Raw genomic sequence first — 16,990 nt, forward strand, 5'->3', positions numbered from 1 at the left:
AGATCTCCCCCTGTTCTGCAGTGAGTATAGTTTGCATGTTCTCCTCCTGTTCTGCAGAGTGCGAGTGTGTGCGAGCCCGTGTGAGTGTTTGAGTGAGTGTGTGTGTGTGAGCGAGCGGAGTTTGTAAGATCTCCCCCTGTTCTGCAGTGAGTATAGCTTGCATGTTCTCTCCCTGTTCTGCAGAGTGCGAGTGTGTGCGAGCCTGTGTGAGTGTTTGAGTGAGTGTGTGTGTGTGAGCGAGTGGCGTTTGTAAGATCTCCCCCTGTTCTGCAGTGAGCATAGCTTGCATGTTCTCCTCCTGTTCTGCAGTGTGAGTGAGTGGATCATCTAGTAGTCCTCCCGCTATGACTGTGGCTAATAAATCACGTGCCCACTTACTCAGTCCTAACAGAGAAGGGCGCTGGTTGTATCGACGCATCACGAGTGCAACACACACACATGCTCAAGTTCGACGACACACGCACGCACGTGTGTGCGTGCTCCCGTCACCCACCTCCCTCTTGTCACCGTCACACCCCTGGCCCCCCTGCACCCCCCACCCCCCCACACCCCTCCCCGTGTATTTAATTTTTCAGGTGTCCCTACCTCGTCGGTGATTTGCCCTCCAAACGTCACCCACGTGCCTGTGGGGGGGGGAGGCAACGTGACAACGACAACAACGAGAGTGAGATCATTGCGAGCGACGCGGCGTTGCCGTAACCGCAAGCGTGTGCCGTCAAGGCACCACCTTCAGCATCCTGCCGTCCCGGGTTCTGGCCCGAAGTCGTGTAGATCATTCCCGTTAAATTTGGTTGTGGGAATTGCTCTTTCAACTTTTTTTACTAAACGATTTTTTTCTTTTACCAGGAAAAGCCCGCCGAGCTGCATAGCTCTCTTTTTCAGAAGCGACCTGGCCGCAAATGATAGCGCAACGAAGTGGCTTGTCGCGAGGAAATTTATCGCAGGCAAATACTCTGAATGGGTGATGTTGAGTCTAAATGTGGAGGGAAAAACCGGAAGACCCGGAGAAAAAGCCACATGACCACGGGGAGAAAGACATGCAAAACTTCAAATGTACAGGCGTCAGGGTCGGGGATTGAACCCACGACCTCCTGCATACCAAGCGTGGTAGTTAACAGCTCACCACCGTGGCGAGTGAATTAAGAGTGTCGAGTTGATTCGATTTGTTACACCGGTGATGGACCAGTTTAGCAGCCAGTTGCCCTGCTATTTTACACGGGAGATCCCTGGTGCAGCAACAAAACCAAAAGACAACAAACGTCAACATTGTAAAGAACGAGCACGGATAACTGTAACAGCAGTAACTGGCGCATCCGTTAGACAGAACGCTTCCACAGGTGACAATGTCGTCCGTTTGGCCCTTGTTGGGGGGTGGTGGAGGTTCTGGCGACAGAAAATACAACCAGATCGTCACGACGTGGCCCTCACCCAAACGTCAATTTACGAACCATTCGAGACTTTCTGTACCTTCCAGTAACGTATTTTTTCTTTTTTAAACGCTCCTCACTGCAGCTTGGGGGGGAGGGGCAAGGGGCTCGGCGTGCTCCTGGAGTTGACACCAGCACGACAGACCGACATCGTTAAACACGCCAGCAACTGCACGATGACTACGATGATGATGGTGGTGGAAAGCATCTTTCAATAAATACGTCAACAGCGGTAAAATGCCGACGACTATCATCATCACCGTAATGAAAACAAACATCTTTCATGAAGGCAAAAATTGTATGGTTATGACGGTGATTTTAAAATATATCAAGCTTGAGGAACGTGAATCACGGGGGCGGGTAGAACCCGGGATCGAACCCAGGCCCTTCCCGGCGGTGCCACCTCGGCTCTCGACCGCCACACTCCGAGACAAAAGGCCGCTGGGGAAACACGGGCACAGAGCCCCACGAAAAGGCCGACCGGAGGACCCAAGCGTCACACATTTTATTTCCATTCGTTGCGAAAGCAAAGCGTCGCCCGTTTAGTTATTTATCGCTCGCTATCCACGGTGTCGGCACGTGATTAAATTTTGTACAGCCCGAAGCTCCCCGCCCTTCACCCCGCCCCCCCCCCCCACGTGACCCGGGTGGCTGCGGGGGCCGAGCGCGATCGCTTCACAACAACTTCCACCTCGCCGTCCTACACCTGCGTGACCCCCCCCCCCCTCCATACGCTGATATTCATTTAATTAGAAACCTTTGCGCTGCCTGAGTGTCAACGCGTCTTCCAAGACTCGGTCACAGGGCTATGATAATGATGAGAACAACAATGGCTACGGCCAGTAGCCATCACAAAGCTCTGCACGTTGCAGTCCAGAAGGTCGCCTCTGTCCATCCAGCAGTCAAAATTTACACGGCTGAAGACGAAAACTAGAAACAATTTCTATTTTACCTGGTAGGGCCCCACTCAGTTATAGAGCTCTTTTTGTAGAAGCGACCTGGCCACAAATGATAGCTTATCACACGGAAATTTGCAGCAGCCAAATACTCTAAAACGCATTGTTGATCGTAAATGTGGGGGGGGGGGGAGAAACTGGAGGACTTGGAGAAAAATCCACGCAGCCACGGCGAGAGAGACGCGCAAACTCCAAATATGCAGCAGGGGTCAGGGTCGGGATCGAACCCACGACCTCCTGTAGACCAGCTGAGGTAGCTAACATCTCTCTACCGTGGTCACAGGTCACGTGAGGTGGGGTAAAGTGTGGGTACTCCCACCTCTTCTACTACGTCTGGCCAGCATGGAAGAGTAGGCCAAATACTCTCTCTAGTGGAGGCCCTTTGGCCAGCAGTGGTGCGAAGAAAGCAATTGCAGGCCTGCACCTTTACCCTACCCTAAACAATATTATGAAGACATCATCGATGTTGTCACCAATGACATCATCGATGAAATTGTCCATACATTTACAAGGGATACCCTCCTTCCGATTTCTCTCTCCCACTAACCTTGTCAGCTTCAGATTTCATTCGTGGAAACGACATGAACGTTCGTCAGATGCCCGACTCCTCCTCCTCCTCCTCCAACATGGCAATGCCAGACCGCAAAGACAAAGATCCCCCGTGTAGCCTTAACAGACTTGGGGCAAGTGCTGTTAGCGAGCACCTATGAAGGCCAGCACAGCACACGAAGGGGTGGGTGGCCAGCACCACGTTTGGTCATAACGCAACAGGTACTCATTTGAGTCTGAGTCGACTTAGGGGAGGCCCAGGACCGGTTCATATAAGCGTCACTGGTGATGGCCGTGAGCGGGAATCATGAGGTTCATAGCGCAGCGTGCCAACTGCTGCACTACCGCTCCCCACACACACACACAGACACAAAAAGACAAAGAGCCCACGTATAGCCTTAACAGATTGTTGGGGCAAGTGCTGTTTGCGAGCACCTACACAACAACAACCGCCATTCGCCACTAAGTGGCGGTGACGTCACCACGACGCTTGTGCCAGGCTATGTGCACCTCGAGGCCACGTGAAGTGTCGAATGCCCGCTGGCAGGAGGTCACGGGGCAGACCCAGGTGCCACGGGTCGACTGACTGAGATGACGGAGATGACTGGCTGATGCATCACCTGTTCCCCCTACTGTGCCAACTTGCTGTGCTTTAGCCACCCGGCGCTCCGCTCGTTGTTGTGAGCGTCGCTCCTCCGCCCTCCGTTGTTGTTAGAGGGTGACTGACTCCAACTGCCCAGTAGCGTCCTTCACGAGCCTCATCCTCAGAGGCTGATCTTGACACTGCTGGTACCAATCATCGGCAAGTCCACTCAGCTCCACGTCCTCCTGTACCACATCACTCCATCTCTTCTCTAGCCCATGCCGCGCCCGTTCAGCCCCCTCGATCCGGCTAAACAAAAGTTGTTTAGGCATGCGGTGGCTGGGCATGCGGGCTACATGACCCAGCCAACGCAGCCTTGCCTGCCGAAGGAGCTCACCGATGGGACTTTGCCCAGATCTTTCAAGAATTTGTGAGTTCCTCACACAATCCAGCCTGGTAAACCCAGGATGGATCGTAGGTAGGCCAGCCTAAATGTTTCTAACCGGCGAAGATGCTCCATTAGGGGGGTCCACGTTTCGCAAGCGTAGAGAAGGGAGGGAATGACCGTGGCTGAGAAGACCTGAAGCTTCGTGCGGAGCGACAGACCAGGTAGCTTCCACAGCGTTACCCAACCGATGAAAAGCTATTGCCGCTCGACTGATTCGGAGTGAGACCTCTGCTGTTAAACCGGAGCCGGTCATGAGCACACTGCCCAGGTATGGGAAACTCTCCACTCTCTCCACAACTGCCCCATCACCGATTGGAGCACCTACACACACACACGTACACACAACAACAACAACAACCGCCATTCGCCACTAAGTGGCGGTGACGTCACCACGACGCTTGTGCCAGGCCAAGTGCACCTTGAGGCCACGTGAAGTGTCGAACGCCCGCTGGCAGGAGGTCACGGGGCAGACGTACACACACGTACACACCCGTACACACACACCCACGCGGAGCCTGAGACCATCAGAGGCCACGGCGCAGTCCGGCGCAGGGTGGACTCTGCCGCCACAACGTCCACCGCGCCAGGCCAGGCCTGGCACTGCCCCCACTCTCACCCGCTCGGCCCCCCACCAAGGACAAACGATCGGTGCAGGAGGCATTGCGGAGATGCCGCCGCCGTACAGAATGCTGTTTGCGGATGGCGACGAGTTTATTTTTTTTTCCCTCCCGCGGGGAGAATTTCGGCTCTGGTTCCACGGCTGGCGTGATTGCCCGACGTGGACCCCGGCGATTTTGACGAGTGGCCAAACCGCTCGTGACGTCTCGAAGATGTGAGGGTGGGGTATCAGTCGAAATCAAAGAAAAGGTTGTCGAGAAAGGCGATATAAATCGTCAGACAGACGCGTTGCTCATCTGCTGCTGTATGCCAGCCGCCTATGCCCCCCCCCCCCCGTCTCTCGCGCGCGGCGTGGCATGAGCTGATCTCGTCCGCTCCGTCTCCGCGACGGTGGTCCTCCCGGGCGCGCTCCTTCCGTTGGTTGCCACTCCATCGCCAGTCTTGTCCATGGGCCCTCGTCCCCCACCCCTTCCCAGTAATGGTCGCCTGCCCAAGACCATTTACTGTTTTTTTTGGTCTCGTTTGTTGTTCTTCCCCCCGCACCTCCGATAAGCACAGTTGGCTAGGTACGATGCCAAAAAAGTTCAACATGCATAATACCGGCTCTCAAATGTAATTTACAAATGCGTCTCTCCATGATAAAATGTAAAAATAGGAGGCATTATATTAGGCGACAAACCTTGCAATCATGCTGTCAAAATGAAATAATTCTGCGCGCGCATGCCCGCACGTCAGCGTAACGTGCTATTTTTCGTGATGCTCTAAAAACTTAAAAATAAACAACCGTCGGGGTAAAAGGGAGTCGCAGGTCAGGGGTTCTACTCACCAAGGCCCAGGCATGACACGCGGAGGCCTGACTTTCCTAAATTCCTGCAAAGACAACGACAGGACGGGGGTTCAAGGCGAGCACAACACGAACGCTCAACGCAACACTCATGACCCACAACCATTTTCTGTCCGCTGCTATGCTGCGGCGCACGCCAAGGCGGTCTCGTAGACCACAGCCGTGACGACGTTACTCCGACACCGGCTGGTTTAGTGCGTTACGAGCCGCCGCCGTCACTTAATCGATCTCACCGTATAATCGTTCGTGATAATTTACATCCCTTTTCAATACACTGCTGTGAGTAGTGCAATTGCTGGCGAAGGAGGATTTGAAGGCCCGGGACCGGTTTAGATATCTCTCGCCACTGATGTAAACCGTGGCTGAGAATCCAACTCGGCTCGCGGGGTTCATTGCGCAGTGCGCCGCACCACTCCGCTATGGCTGCCCCCCTCCCCCCGCCTCAACTGATTGTAAACATTAACGGCTTCGTTTGCGGAGAGATATATTGCAACGATTGAAAGTAAAAATAAATGCCCTTCGGCCACGAAATCGTCTGGGAGACCTTTGCAGAAGGGTTCTTTCATGAAATGTTTGGCCTGTGCCGTAAGTGAAGCGTTTACACCCGTGGGGGCGAGGAAACCGGGGTGTACACGGAGAGAAAACCCACCATGCATACGAGGGCACAGGTCAATATCTCGAAAAGCTTTGTTGTAAGCTTGGGCTGCAAGGTGGTGGTGGGCCCACGCGTACAACAGCCAAGTCACTCGCACTCCGGTAGTCGGTCACCTCCCTTGTCACTCTTCTGTCGCTACGACCACGGTTTCTGTTCCCGTGAAGTTCAGCCTGACCTATCTCATCTACACTACTGCACGTCTGAACGCTACACTCACTCACCCACTCACTCACTCACCCAAAAAGACAAAGATCCCCATATAGCCTTTATAGGCTGTTGGGGCAAGTGCTGTTAGCGAGCACCTATGAAGGCCGGCACGGCACACGAGGGGGTGGGTGACCAGCACCACGCCCGTTCGCCTTTGTCTCCCCAGTGGCGATGTTTACACACCGCACCAGGTACTCGTTTGAGCCCGAGTTGCCCTGGTGGGGGCCCAGGACTGATTCAGATATTCGTCAATGGTGTTGGCCGTGAGCGGCAATCGAACTCGGGTCGCCGGATTCGTAGCGTATTCATTCATTCACTCACCCACTCACTCACCCACTCACCCATTCAATCACCCACCCACCCGCTCACTCATCCACTCACTCACCCATTGAATCACCCACCCACCCGCTCATCCACTCACTCACCACACTGCAGCAGATCACAATACTTCTCGTTCCGCTTCGTCCCCCGCACTGCTCCACTTTTGAATTCCCTCCCCCCATCGTCTCTTTCTCTACCCCCTCCCCAAGTTCTCAAAATAACCTGGCTCAAGTTCAAGACACGTGTTGACTATCATCATCCATTACAACTTTGAGTGCCATTTGTCGCCGACGGCTTGGCCTTTTGGGCCTTTTGCGCTCAGCAACAGTGATTAATTAAACGTGCCAGACGCACGGCCTGTGAGAACAGGTTTCTGACCACTCTACCGACCATTAGAGGGCCGTTAACCCGTAACCCTGTAACCTGTTTTGAGAACTGGTTCGCGGGTTCCGATAGGCAGGAACTGGTAACCGATTCCAGTAGAACTTTAGTAGGGGAAGGCGGGCGTACCCACACTTTACCCCACCATCAGCAACCTGCTGGTCGACTGTGATGTACAGACTCGCGCGCGAGTGCTCCCTGTCATTGCCACGTTCACCTATTACAACAATCTGGACTGCGACGAGCGGTACCCCCACCACTTCACCCCCCAACACAAGTGACCTGCTCGTCGACCAACCGTGTCGTACCCAATTCGTCCCAGAAGATCCCTGGATTTGATCTTCCACGAAACTCATGGTCCACCCCCGAACCGCATCGACACAAACCATGGCAGATGCGGATAGCTGATGCACAAATGAAAAATGTAACTCTCCAGTGCGACTGTGGTAATCCAGAACAGACCGTAGAAGCAATGACGACGCAATGGCCGGTCCACAGATACGAGTGAGAGACATCGTAGCGGTACAAACTCCGCTGCTCCTGACGCGGTTGTCTGACGCGGTTGTCTAGGCTTGACCACCTCAACGTGAAATTGTCGTCGTCGCTCTGCAATTTAACATCAGCAGCCGTACGACGAGACGAAGAAGAAGATCCCGAAACCTGCACCGTCGTTTCGACTGCCACGCCCCCGTGAGACGGAATCGAACCGTCGGCGAACCTCCGGATCGCAATTCCGGCGCGGAAAAACAACCATGGCCGCCACGGCAAGTTCCCTGTCGTTTGTCACCGGAAAGCGAGAAAACATTGCCGCGGTGTTTTTTTTCTTCTGCTGCAGACATTTCCGCGTACACGTGGGAAAACTGTTTTTGCATTATTATTTTTCCCATGAGGATACCGGTTATGCAACGATAAAAAAAAGTATATATATATAACAACACCTATACCATTCGTCCCTCAGTGTAATAGGTTTATTTTCCAGACCAATGTCCAGCAGCGTTTACTTAACCAAGCAAAGTATTTATGAGACAGGTTTGACCTTCAGGGTCTCATCAGCAAGTCAGGCACGAATAAACAAAACGTGGCTGCTTGCCCAGCTGGGGTCACGAAGTGTAGTTGCACGTTGCGCGTGCGCTTGTGGCTTGGCATGCACGCGTCTATTTTGTTGCTGCCTTGCGCACTCGGTCTCATGCTCGCTCACGCGCCGCGTGGTCGTGCGAGCGCGCGATCAGATTCATGCGAGCAATGTTCACAGCCTCCCCGCCGCTGCTGCCGGGCGTCAGTTAAAACAAAAGGCCTCGACAACAACCTCGGAGAGATCGCCGGGCTGCGTGCACGCCCCATTAATAAGTGGGGGGGGGCTAAGGATCTCCCCCCACCCCCCTCGCCCTCCCCCGGCCTCGAGCGATGTCCACAGCGCAAACGCACGCCGTTAATCCGCCTCCCGCTCAAGCGCGAAACGAACTCGCCAGGGAAAAATACAGAGCCGCTTGTAATATTGGGGGATAAATCATCGGGAGACTTTCCGCCCGCCTGCCCGCCCGCCCGCCCGGTCGCCCGCACGCCCACACACGGCATATCCTTTAGGGTGCCGCTCGCTACTCCTCCGCTTCTGGCCGACCAAGTGACGGAGCGATCACCGCCCAATCGAGTTGCTCTCTTCACCATCGTCACCCCGGCGTGGACGAGGCCGCTGGAAAACAGACCGGTGGTGTCCTGGGCTGCTCCGGTGACAGCTTCGCTGAAGCCTCGTGCAAGCGAACGGTGGGGGTGGGGAGTTTGGCGATTGTGCGGATTTTTCACCGTGGGGTACCCGCGTGGTTGAAAGGCGGTCGTTAGGAGGATGTATGGTGGAGCAGAAGGAACCGCTCAGAGAGGGCGCCCCGTGGAAAATAATTCACGGTTGCGCGTGCGCCTGGGGTGCCACGGAGGCGAGATGTTTACAACTCCCTCGCCTAGTATACAAGAGGGTGTCGGTTCGATCCCGAGCCTGACACCTGTATATTTGGAGTTTTGCGTGTTTCTCTCCCCGTGGTCACGTGGATTTTATCTCCTGGTCTTCCGGTTTCTCTCTCCACATTTAGAATCAACGTGCGTTTTAGAGCATCTGGCTGCTATAAATTTGCACGTGATAAGCCACTTTGTTGAGCTATCATTTGTGGCCAAGTTGCTTCTGAAAAAGTGCTACATATCTCAGTGGGCCTCATCTGTAAAAAATATATAAATATTTTAGTGTGCGCATACGTTTACTGGATGGTGCGACTTGAGACTCATCGTCAATGAACTGATATACTACTGCCTTAGCATCGGCAAGCTGAAAAAAGAAAAGGAAAATTCAATTATCGCGTTAACAGCGACGCTAACGACACAAATAATGAGACCCCAGCTGTCGCAAGCCTCCCCATCATCAATACGATGAGATCATCATCGTCATCATTACCCAGAATAATGACGACAAAATAAACGATCTTCCTTCGCTGTGACTCGCATGTTGTGCTATTATGAGCGACGCCTTCAAACGCAGCTGCGATGGAAAGGCGTTACGAATCCAATTGTGGCGATGCGCCAGAATCAGAAAATGTATTTATACCGGAGGAATCCGATGAGCAATAAAGCTCTTTTTCCCCCACAGAGGTCCAGTAGGGGCACGGGGTCAAAACGTTACAACAACAATCAACACAAAAACATGATAGGAGCACAAAGCATAGGATAAACAAATCACGTAATTTTTTTTTTTTACAAATAAAACAATTTTTTTTACCTTACCAGGTAAAGCCAACCGAGGCTATCAACTTCTTTTTCAGAAGAGACCTCGCCACAAACGATAGCTCAACAAAAAGCGGCCCATCACGTGGAAAGTTATCGCGGGCCAAACAATCGGAGCAATCTAAACGCGGTGTCGTCGCGCTGCGCTCGGCGCGTCCCCGCGGGTCGACGCGTCCGCGGAGGACGCGAAGCATTCAGGAGGTCCGAAGGGTGCGCACAGCGTCGCCGTGCTCACCGAGTGGAGACGGAGTCGACCGACGGAGAGTCGCGAGGGAGAGGGGAACGCGCGTCAAATGGGGCGCGTTATTAATGAACCACAGAGGCGGTGTGACGAACCGGACGCGCGCGAGATGGCGGCAAGACATCGCGAGCGTTCATAATTAGCGGAGGCGCGGTGGACGCCACCAGTGTTTCAGAGGTTCGCGGTTCGACTCCGGCGGCCGTCCCGGTTAACGCCGCGGGTTGCCGGTAACCGTCATGAAAAACGTAGCGCCTTCCTTCGCGGTAACAGCCCTGGCCTGTAATAATGCGGCAAATTATATTCTTACTTAAACTATTGTAAAAGTTTTTTTTTATTTTTAACTACGAGGTAAGGCCCACTGAGCTGTGAGGCTCTTTTTCAGAAGCGACCGGGCCACAAATGATAGTCGCTCATCACGTGGAGATTTAAATATCAAGCAGGCGTCAGGGTCGGGAATCGAAACCCACGACCTTCTGCGTACCAGGCGAGGGAAATAACAGGTCAGAGATGGGTGAGCTCGCCTTTCCAGTGACTCGGGGAGAAAGAAAATAAACGGGAGGCACCATCGAGAGGATCGCGCGCTCACCAGCGAGGGTGAGGAACGTTGGAAGGCTTCCGCACGAGTCGGAGACAGCGGCGCGTTAACGGGACGCGGGGCGCTAACGGGAGATCACGGTGGCGCCAGGAGCCAGCGAGGGAGCGCTCATCTCAGAGTCGGAGGCCAAGCGGGCGGAGCAGTCACAAATCAGCAAATCAGGGGCGCGACGCGGACAGACAGGCGGCATAATAACACGCGAGGGGGGACGTATTAAACACGCTCTGGGTGACACAAAGACAAAGATCCCCTTCCCGCAGCCTGCACAAGCTGTTTGGGGCAAGTGCTGACCGCTGTTCAGTCCAGTGCAAGGTTGGTGGAGGAGGAGGAGGGCATAGAAGTATGGTTCAATAATAGATGTAGCTTCACTGCCATCTGCTGCCCACCACCAGCCCCACATATGAAGACAAAGATCCCCAGTATAGCTTTAACAGACTGTTGGGGCAAGTGCTGTTAGCGAGCACCCATCGAGACCGACGTGACGCATGAGCGGGTGGTGTGGCCAGAACCACGGGCGGCACGCCGCCTTTGTCTCCCCGATGCCGATGTCTACACACCGCACCAGGTACTCGTTTACAGCCGAGTCGACCTAGGGGAGGGCCCAGGACTGGCTGAGGTATTCGTCACCGACGTCGGCCGCAGAGCGGGAATCGAACCTGGGCTCGCCGGGTTTGCAGCGTGGGTGTGCCCCGCTCCCCGCTAGCCACGACGCGCACACACGCAGGCACGAGCACGCACTCAACGAAATAAATCAAATGTAAGCATAGACGAATGGGACACACAATCTGGGGAAGGAAGAGGTGCGAGCCGTGGGTGGGGGGGGGGAGGCTGGTGAGGAGGGGGGAGGCTGGTGAGGAGGGGGGTATTATTGGGGAGTGTTGCAAGGGACACGGGGTAGCAGAAGGGGCAGCTCCAGCAACGGGCACTGAACACCGCGGGGTGGGGGCTCTCACATGTTGCCCACATCAATAGGTAATGCCCCCGAGGGAGTGGGGGGGGGGGAGGCCTGTTGGACGCTACTCTCGATGGAAACTCTGTTACGAGTTTCCATCGAGAGTCTTAATCAGAGTTTCGCAACCCGCGCAATCGCCCGAGCGACTTGGCGGGGTGCAAACCGAATCGCTCGTACCGTCCGCGGTGGACGTCTCCCCGCGAGCCGGTCGCTTCACGGCGGCGACGAGGCCCGATCGACCGTGAAGCGGCGTGTTTTGCGGCGACGCGTTTCGTGGCACGCGCGGACAGGTTCGCCGAACCCGCGATTTTGCCGAACCCGCGATTTTGCCGCTGCGCAATGCCCCGACCGGAACGCCGTCAACATTTCCCTCCTACACATTTCACAAGTAGTACTAATGCCATATCTGCATTTCCCATAAATATGCTAAATTCATTTTGGTATGCAAATTATTTTGTCAAGGCGCTCTTCCCCCTCCAGCTTAAATAGACGCTCCAAGCCTGGGGTGTTTCATTCAGACGCTGTCTTCCCGACAGACCTGTTCTTCACCTGAGGACGGCTGCTTGCGTTGTGCCCGAAACGTCGTGAGAATCATCTTATTATGTTTTATTATTATTATTTTATTATTTCCATTCTACGTGACTTTACCGAAAGAACCAAGAAGATGAATCCCTGCAGTCACGAAAGCTTTACATCGAAATTTAACATTTCCCTCGTTGCGTGTACCGCTGGCTCGGACGTGGGGGCTAAGCGGTCGCGGGCGACGTCCGAGTTGCGGGCGATTTCCGAGGGCGGTTCGGTTTGCAACAGCACAGCTGGTAGGGAGCCGGCGGTGGGAGAGGACTCCGAGTGCAACTCTGCCGGCGCTGGCCGAGATCCCGGTTAGAATCCGGGCCCCACCGTCCGCCCGTGGATACGCCGGGGTTCTCAAGCGGAAACTAACGCGAGTTGGTGGTCTTGGCCCGGTCACAAATGAATACGCAAAAAATAAACAATCGCGTTAAATTTAGTTTTTTTTTACTAAATTCCAGCTCTCAGGAGAAGAACAAAACGAAGTGTTTCCATTTCCATGCGACAAGCATATCCATCGCAGCAGCAGCTGGGCAAGTGGGAGAGAGCAGCACCTCCTAAGTGCGAATGACAAATCACTTGAAAGGGAACTCGGAAGTAGCTCTGCAATATGCACTTCCACGAACCGTTTCTGTTAACGCACAAAGGGCGGCAACGCCGCGGCGTCTCTGCGTGTGACGCGTGACGACGTCACGCGTGACCTCGCCATCAAACGCCAATTTTAGTTTTCGGCCAGGGAAGTCGACTTATGTGCGGCGGGTGACCCCCCCCCCCCCTTTCACCCGCGCAGCCACCGGAGGCGCTGCAAACCAGAGGTCGCAAACGGGTTTTGATTCCTTACCCGTACCCGGCTGCACCAGGGTCGCAAATGGGTACCCGTACCTGGCCGGGTATGGGTACCCGTTCCCTACCCGTACCCTACCCGAAATGAGTGACAAACGGTTACTCACCGGTGACTCACGGCCTACCCGTACCCGGCCGCACCAGGGTCGCAAACGGCTACCCGTACCTGTACCCGGCCGGGTACGGGTAGCCGGGTATCGGGTAGGATACGGGTACCCGGTTGCGACCTCTGCTGCAAACTCAGGGCAACGTAAACATCACACGAGCCGGGAATGAAATTAGCGAGGCTGGATCGCGACAAAGTCACCGAATCGCGATGGGTGGCAAATCATTGCCCCCCACTGCCCCCCACCCCACCCACTCACCCTCTCCAGGTATCCCCCGCCCTCACCTGTACTTCATGCCTGTGTTGGCCGCCGTTGTCTCGCGCAGGGAAATCATCATCTGCTGCTGCTGCTGTTGCTGCTGCTGCAGCTGCAGCTGCAGCAGCTGCTGCTGCTGCTGCTTGCGCAGGGCCATCTGGCCCACGCTCCTCGCCACCATGGCCACGGCGCGGAACCGCGAGCGCACGCGGTTGGCACCGCCGGGCCCCCCGCCGCCGCCTGGGCCCCCGCCGCCCCCTCCCAGAGTCGGGCTGCCCCCCCCCGCGCCCCCCACGGTCATCGCTGCCGCCGCGGGACTTGAGGCCGCTCTCCGAGCACGCGAAGGACACCTGCATGGCGAGCGCGACGACAACTCTGTGCCGTGTCGCGCCGCTGTGGTTTCGCTCTGTCTTGTGGCGCTCTGTCTTGTCGGCGCTGCCCGGTGTACGGCGAGCGTTGTTTTTTAAATGTACGCGCGTGCGTGTATCGCGGAAGGCGTTATCCACTGGGAGATGAAATCGAAAATAGCGCTGCTCGGTAGCCGGTCTCGGTGGCGGTGGCACAGCTACGTGTCCATCCCATTGCGTCTCTCCGCTGCCTGAACGTCTTCTGAACGTCTCTTTTGAGGAACCCCGGCGACAAGCGACACGCCGATGCGTTATTTATCTTTCATCAACCAAACATATGGCTAACAATTGCCGAAATCTTTTTTTCACAGTCAATCACGTCGATATAACGTTAACAATTTAATGCTATTAAAGCTACTCGTCTAGCAGAGGTTGAAATCTGAACAAGTAAGATCTCACTGTAGTTGCGGTGGTGACGTTAAACCGCGCCAACGCAGCTGGAACGGCGGCGACAAGTTGCCGTCGCAATCGTCGCAACGTCCTCCTCCGTCGGCCTCCGCGTCAGCTGGATCATGAGCCGACCGCTTGACGATGGACGATGACCCACAGCTCAAACTCCCGTGGCAACTACAAAAACCCTCAAAAGCGCTCGGAAAAACTAAAGAGACAGCTGCACTCTTCTCATCCTCCACTCGCCACGCGACCTCCGCTGGGTGGGCGACGTTCCTCCTCCTGTTGAAGACGACGTCCCATTGGGCTCGCACCGAACTCGAGGCGAGATATCTCCCGGCGCGGTCGGGGGGGGGAGGGGCGGCTCTCACCGTCACGCGCCGGCTCGTCCCGTCGCCACCGGCGGTGCAAATCCCCCGGCCAAAGACCCCCGCGGCGGCGGGGGTTGGGGGGAGGTCAACCGTAACCGCCACTCGCGCCGTGGCGTTCGGCCAAAACGGTCGTCGCCTTTGCCTGCGTCCAACCTCTCGTCCGCTCCCAGCAGGGAACGACAAAAAGTGGGAGTCGAATCCTCGAACGGCCGGGACGTCCTCCTGAACTCCGCGACTTTGATCCGAGCGCCGGTCGGAAAAGGTTGGGGGAGGGGGAGGGGCTGGTCGGTGGGGGTGTTTCGGCGCTGCGGTGACGCAAGTCGCGGCTGTTAAATCGCCGCTCGGGTCCACTTCACGTTCATCTCCGTGGACGTGCGATTTCTCGCTGGCTGCGCACGCGATGTCCCCCGGGGAGGCGAGCCGCGCGCTCCGCCACGATAAATTAGAAGTTTCCCCCTTGGAAAGCGCGCGCGCGCGGTCGATGCGGAGGGCGTGCGCGCGTTGGGCCGTGGCGAGAACGGGACGCTCCTGCCTGGCAAATCCGTGGCGATACCTGGAACGCCGGGATGGTGGGTGGCGGCAGGGAAAGAAAATCCTTCGCGCGCACCCACGCTCCTCGATTCCGTCCAAATCCTCGGGACCCTCCGAGTTAACGGGCGCCCGTCAACGCGGAGACGGGAGCAAAACAAAAGTAAAGGATGGGGGTGGGGCGGAGAGAAGTAATCCGACCAAGGGCCCTCCGTGCGACGTTCCAGCCGAAGCGTTTCTTGCAGGTGCCGCTCGCTTTCCGCGCGGAGCGTGACGCCATCAAAGTTGCTCCGTCTCGTCGGTAAACAGCCTCCCCTCTTCTCTGCCTCTTCTCGTCAACGTTTTGCCTCGCTATCCTTTGACGGCCGTCAATATATCCGCGACGTTACCCCCCGGGAACGGCCGTCCAAGTAAGATCATTTTCCTCGAGGCTTTCCCCCGCTTCCTGCGTCGTCTTCAAAAAATGCACCCCTCGATTCCGTCGCCGGGAGAGGCAATCTCCTTAAGAGACGCCGCACAGCGGGGGGTGCGGTGCGGAGTGGCTTCCCAGAGAATCCAATTACTGTCACCTTCGGTTCATCTTTAATTCAAATTATTTCCAGATTCCTGACAACTTAAACCGCGCGCGGGGGAGGCGGGCAAATTACGCGCGAGGGGAGCGTCTGACGGAAAAAGAAAAAAAAAACGCGACGTCAAGAACAAACTTAAACCCCTGCAGGCGGTGACGACGGCGACGACGATGATGATGAGAACGACCACGTGGAACAGTCAAAGCGGTCGCAGCTGCTGCTTCAGGGGAGGGTGAAGTGGGGGTGAGGGGCGGGGGGGGTGAAGGGGGGTGGGGAGGAAGAGGGTGGAATTCGGCACAAATGCAGCTCACGGTAGACAGCGGAGTAATTCGCTAATCGGGGAATATCCGCACTCGGCGACTAATGGACGCGTCGTTCCTGCAGTTCCACGGGCTTGGCAGCGGAGCGCGCACGCTAAAAGCATAAATACGTAAATAAATTCAACAAAAAAACACTATCGGAGGTAGTTTAAAAATAAGTGAAATTAACGAACTAAAAATGTGTGTATGTCGCGTTACCGGCTTGGTTTTTTTTTAGGCCGCCGAGTATTCCGCGCTGTAACGGTGTCGGGTGCGAAATGAGCCCGGAAAAATCGACGACGACGACGACGAGAACGTAGCGGGCGAAGAAAAAGAAAAACGAGAAAAAAATAAAAGGCGGTGGTGGGGCGCCGGCGCGCGGCCACCGAGAGGAACGCGACGCGAGTGAGCGAGCGAGTCGCTCGAGCAGGAGGGAGCGGGCAAGTGGGGGAGGAGTGGAGGGGCAATGATGGACGCAGAGACGCACGATCGCTCGCCCTCACCGCCCCCGCCCGCTCGCCCAACTGACCGCCCGCCCGAACCTCGCTGCCCCCCCCCCCCCCGCCCCCCGAACCCCCCCCCCCCGCCACCGCCCGCCAACCGTGACCCCATCGCCCGCCACAGCCGACTAAATTTAAAAGAGAATTCTCACTCGGAGGGCCTTCCTTAATCAGTCACCGCCACCCGTCACCTGACCCCACTGACAGCTGCACGCACGCACACACACACGCGCGCACACACGCACACATGCACACACGCACACACGCACACACACACGCGCGCACACACGCACCCTCACATGCAGGCAGTGCATGCACATCGGGGGCAACACAAACACCGCGCAATGCCGCGCCACCCGCGCCCGCCGCTCGGCCAGCCGCGCCGTGACATTTCAAGCACACGCGGCCGCGCCGTGGGGTGCCGTGCCGCACCACGGTGGCACGCGGGGCCACGGCGCGGGTAACGCGAGCCGGTTTAACCGAGCAGCCCCGGCGTGCCGCACCGCGGAACCAAGCCGCGACACAACACACACCACGCCACACACCATGTCACACCACGACACACACCATGTCACACCACGACACACGCCATGTCACACCACGACACACGC

At 56.1% G+C, this 16,990-nt stretch overlaps 1 protein-coding gene across 1 annotated transcript in view; it reads right to left on the bottom strand.

The window, feature by feature from the left end:
* Positions 1 to 13,686, bottom strand: part of KCNAB2 (potassium voltage-gated channel subfamily A regulatory beta subunit 2) — a 51,050-nt gene extending 37,364 nt beyond the window's left edge. Inside the window, 4 exon segments of the mRNA XM_078611460.1 lie at positions 586 to 623; positions 5,408 to 5,451; positions 13,345 to 13,598; positions 13,600 to 13,686. Of these exon segments, the coding sequence (XP_078467586.1) occupies positions 586 to 623; positions 5,408 to 5,451; positions 13,345 to 13,598; positions 13,600 to 13,671 (408 nt within the window). The 5' untranslated portion in view covers positions 13,672 to 13,686.
* Between the last annotated feature and the right edge of the window lie 3,304 nt (positions 13,687 to 16,990).

This window comes from Lampetra planeri, chromosome 36 (genome assembly GCF_965212315.1).
Source record: "Lampetra planeri chromosome 36, kcLamPlan1.2.h2, whole genome shotgun sequence".
NCBI lineage: Eukaryota > Metazoa > Chordata > Hyperoartia > Petromyzontiformes > Petromyzontidae > Lampetra > Lampetra planeri.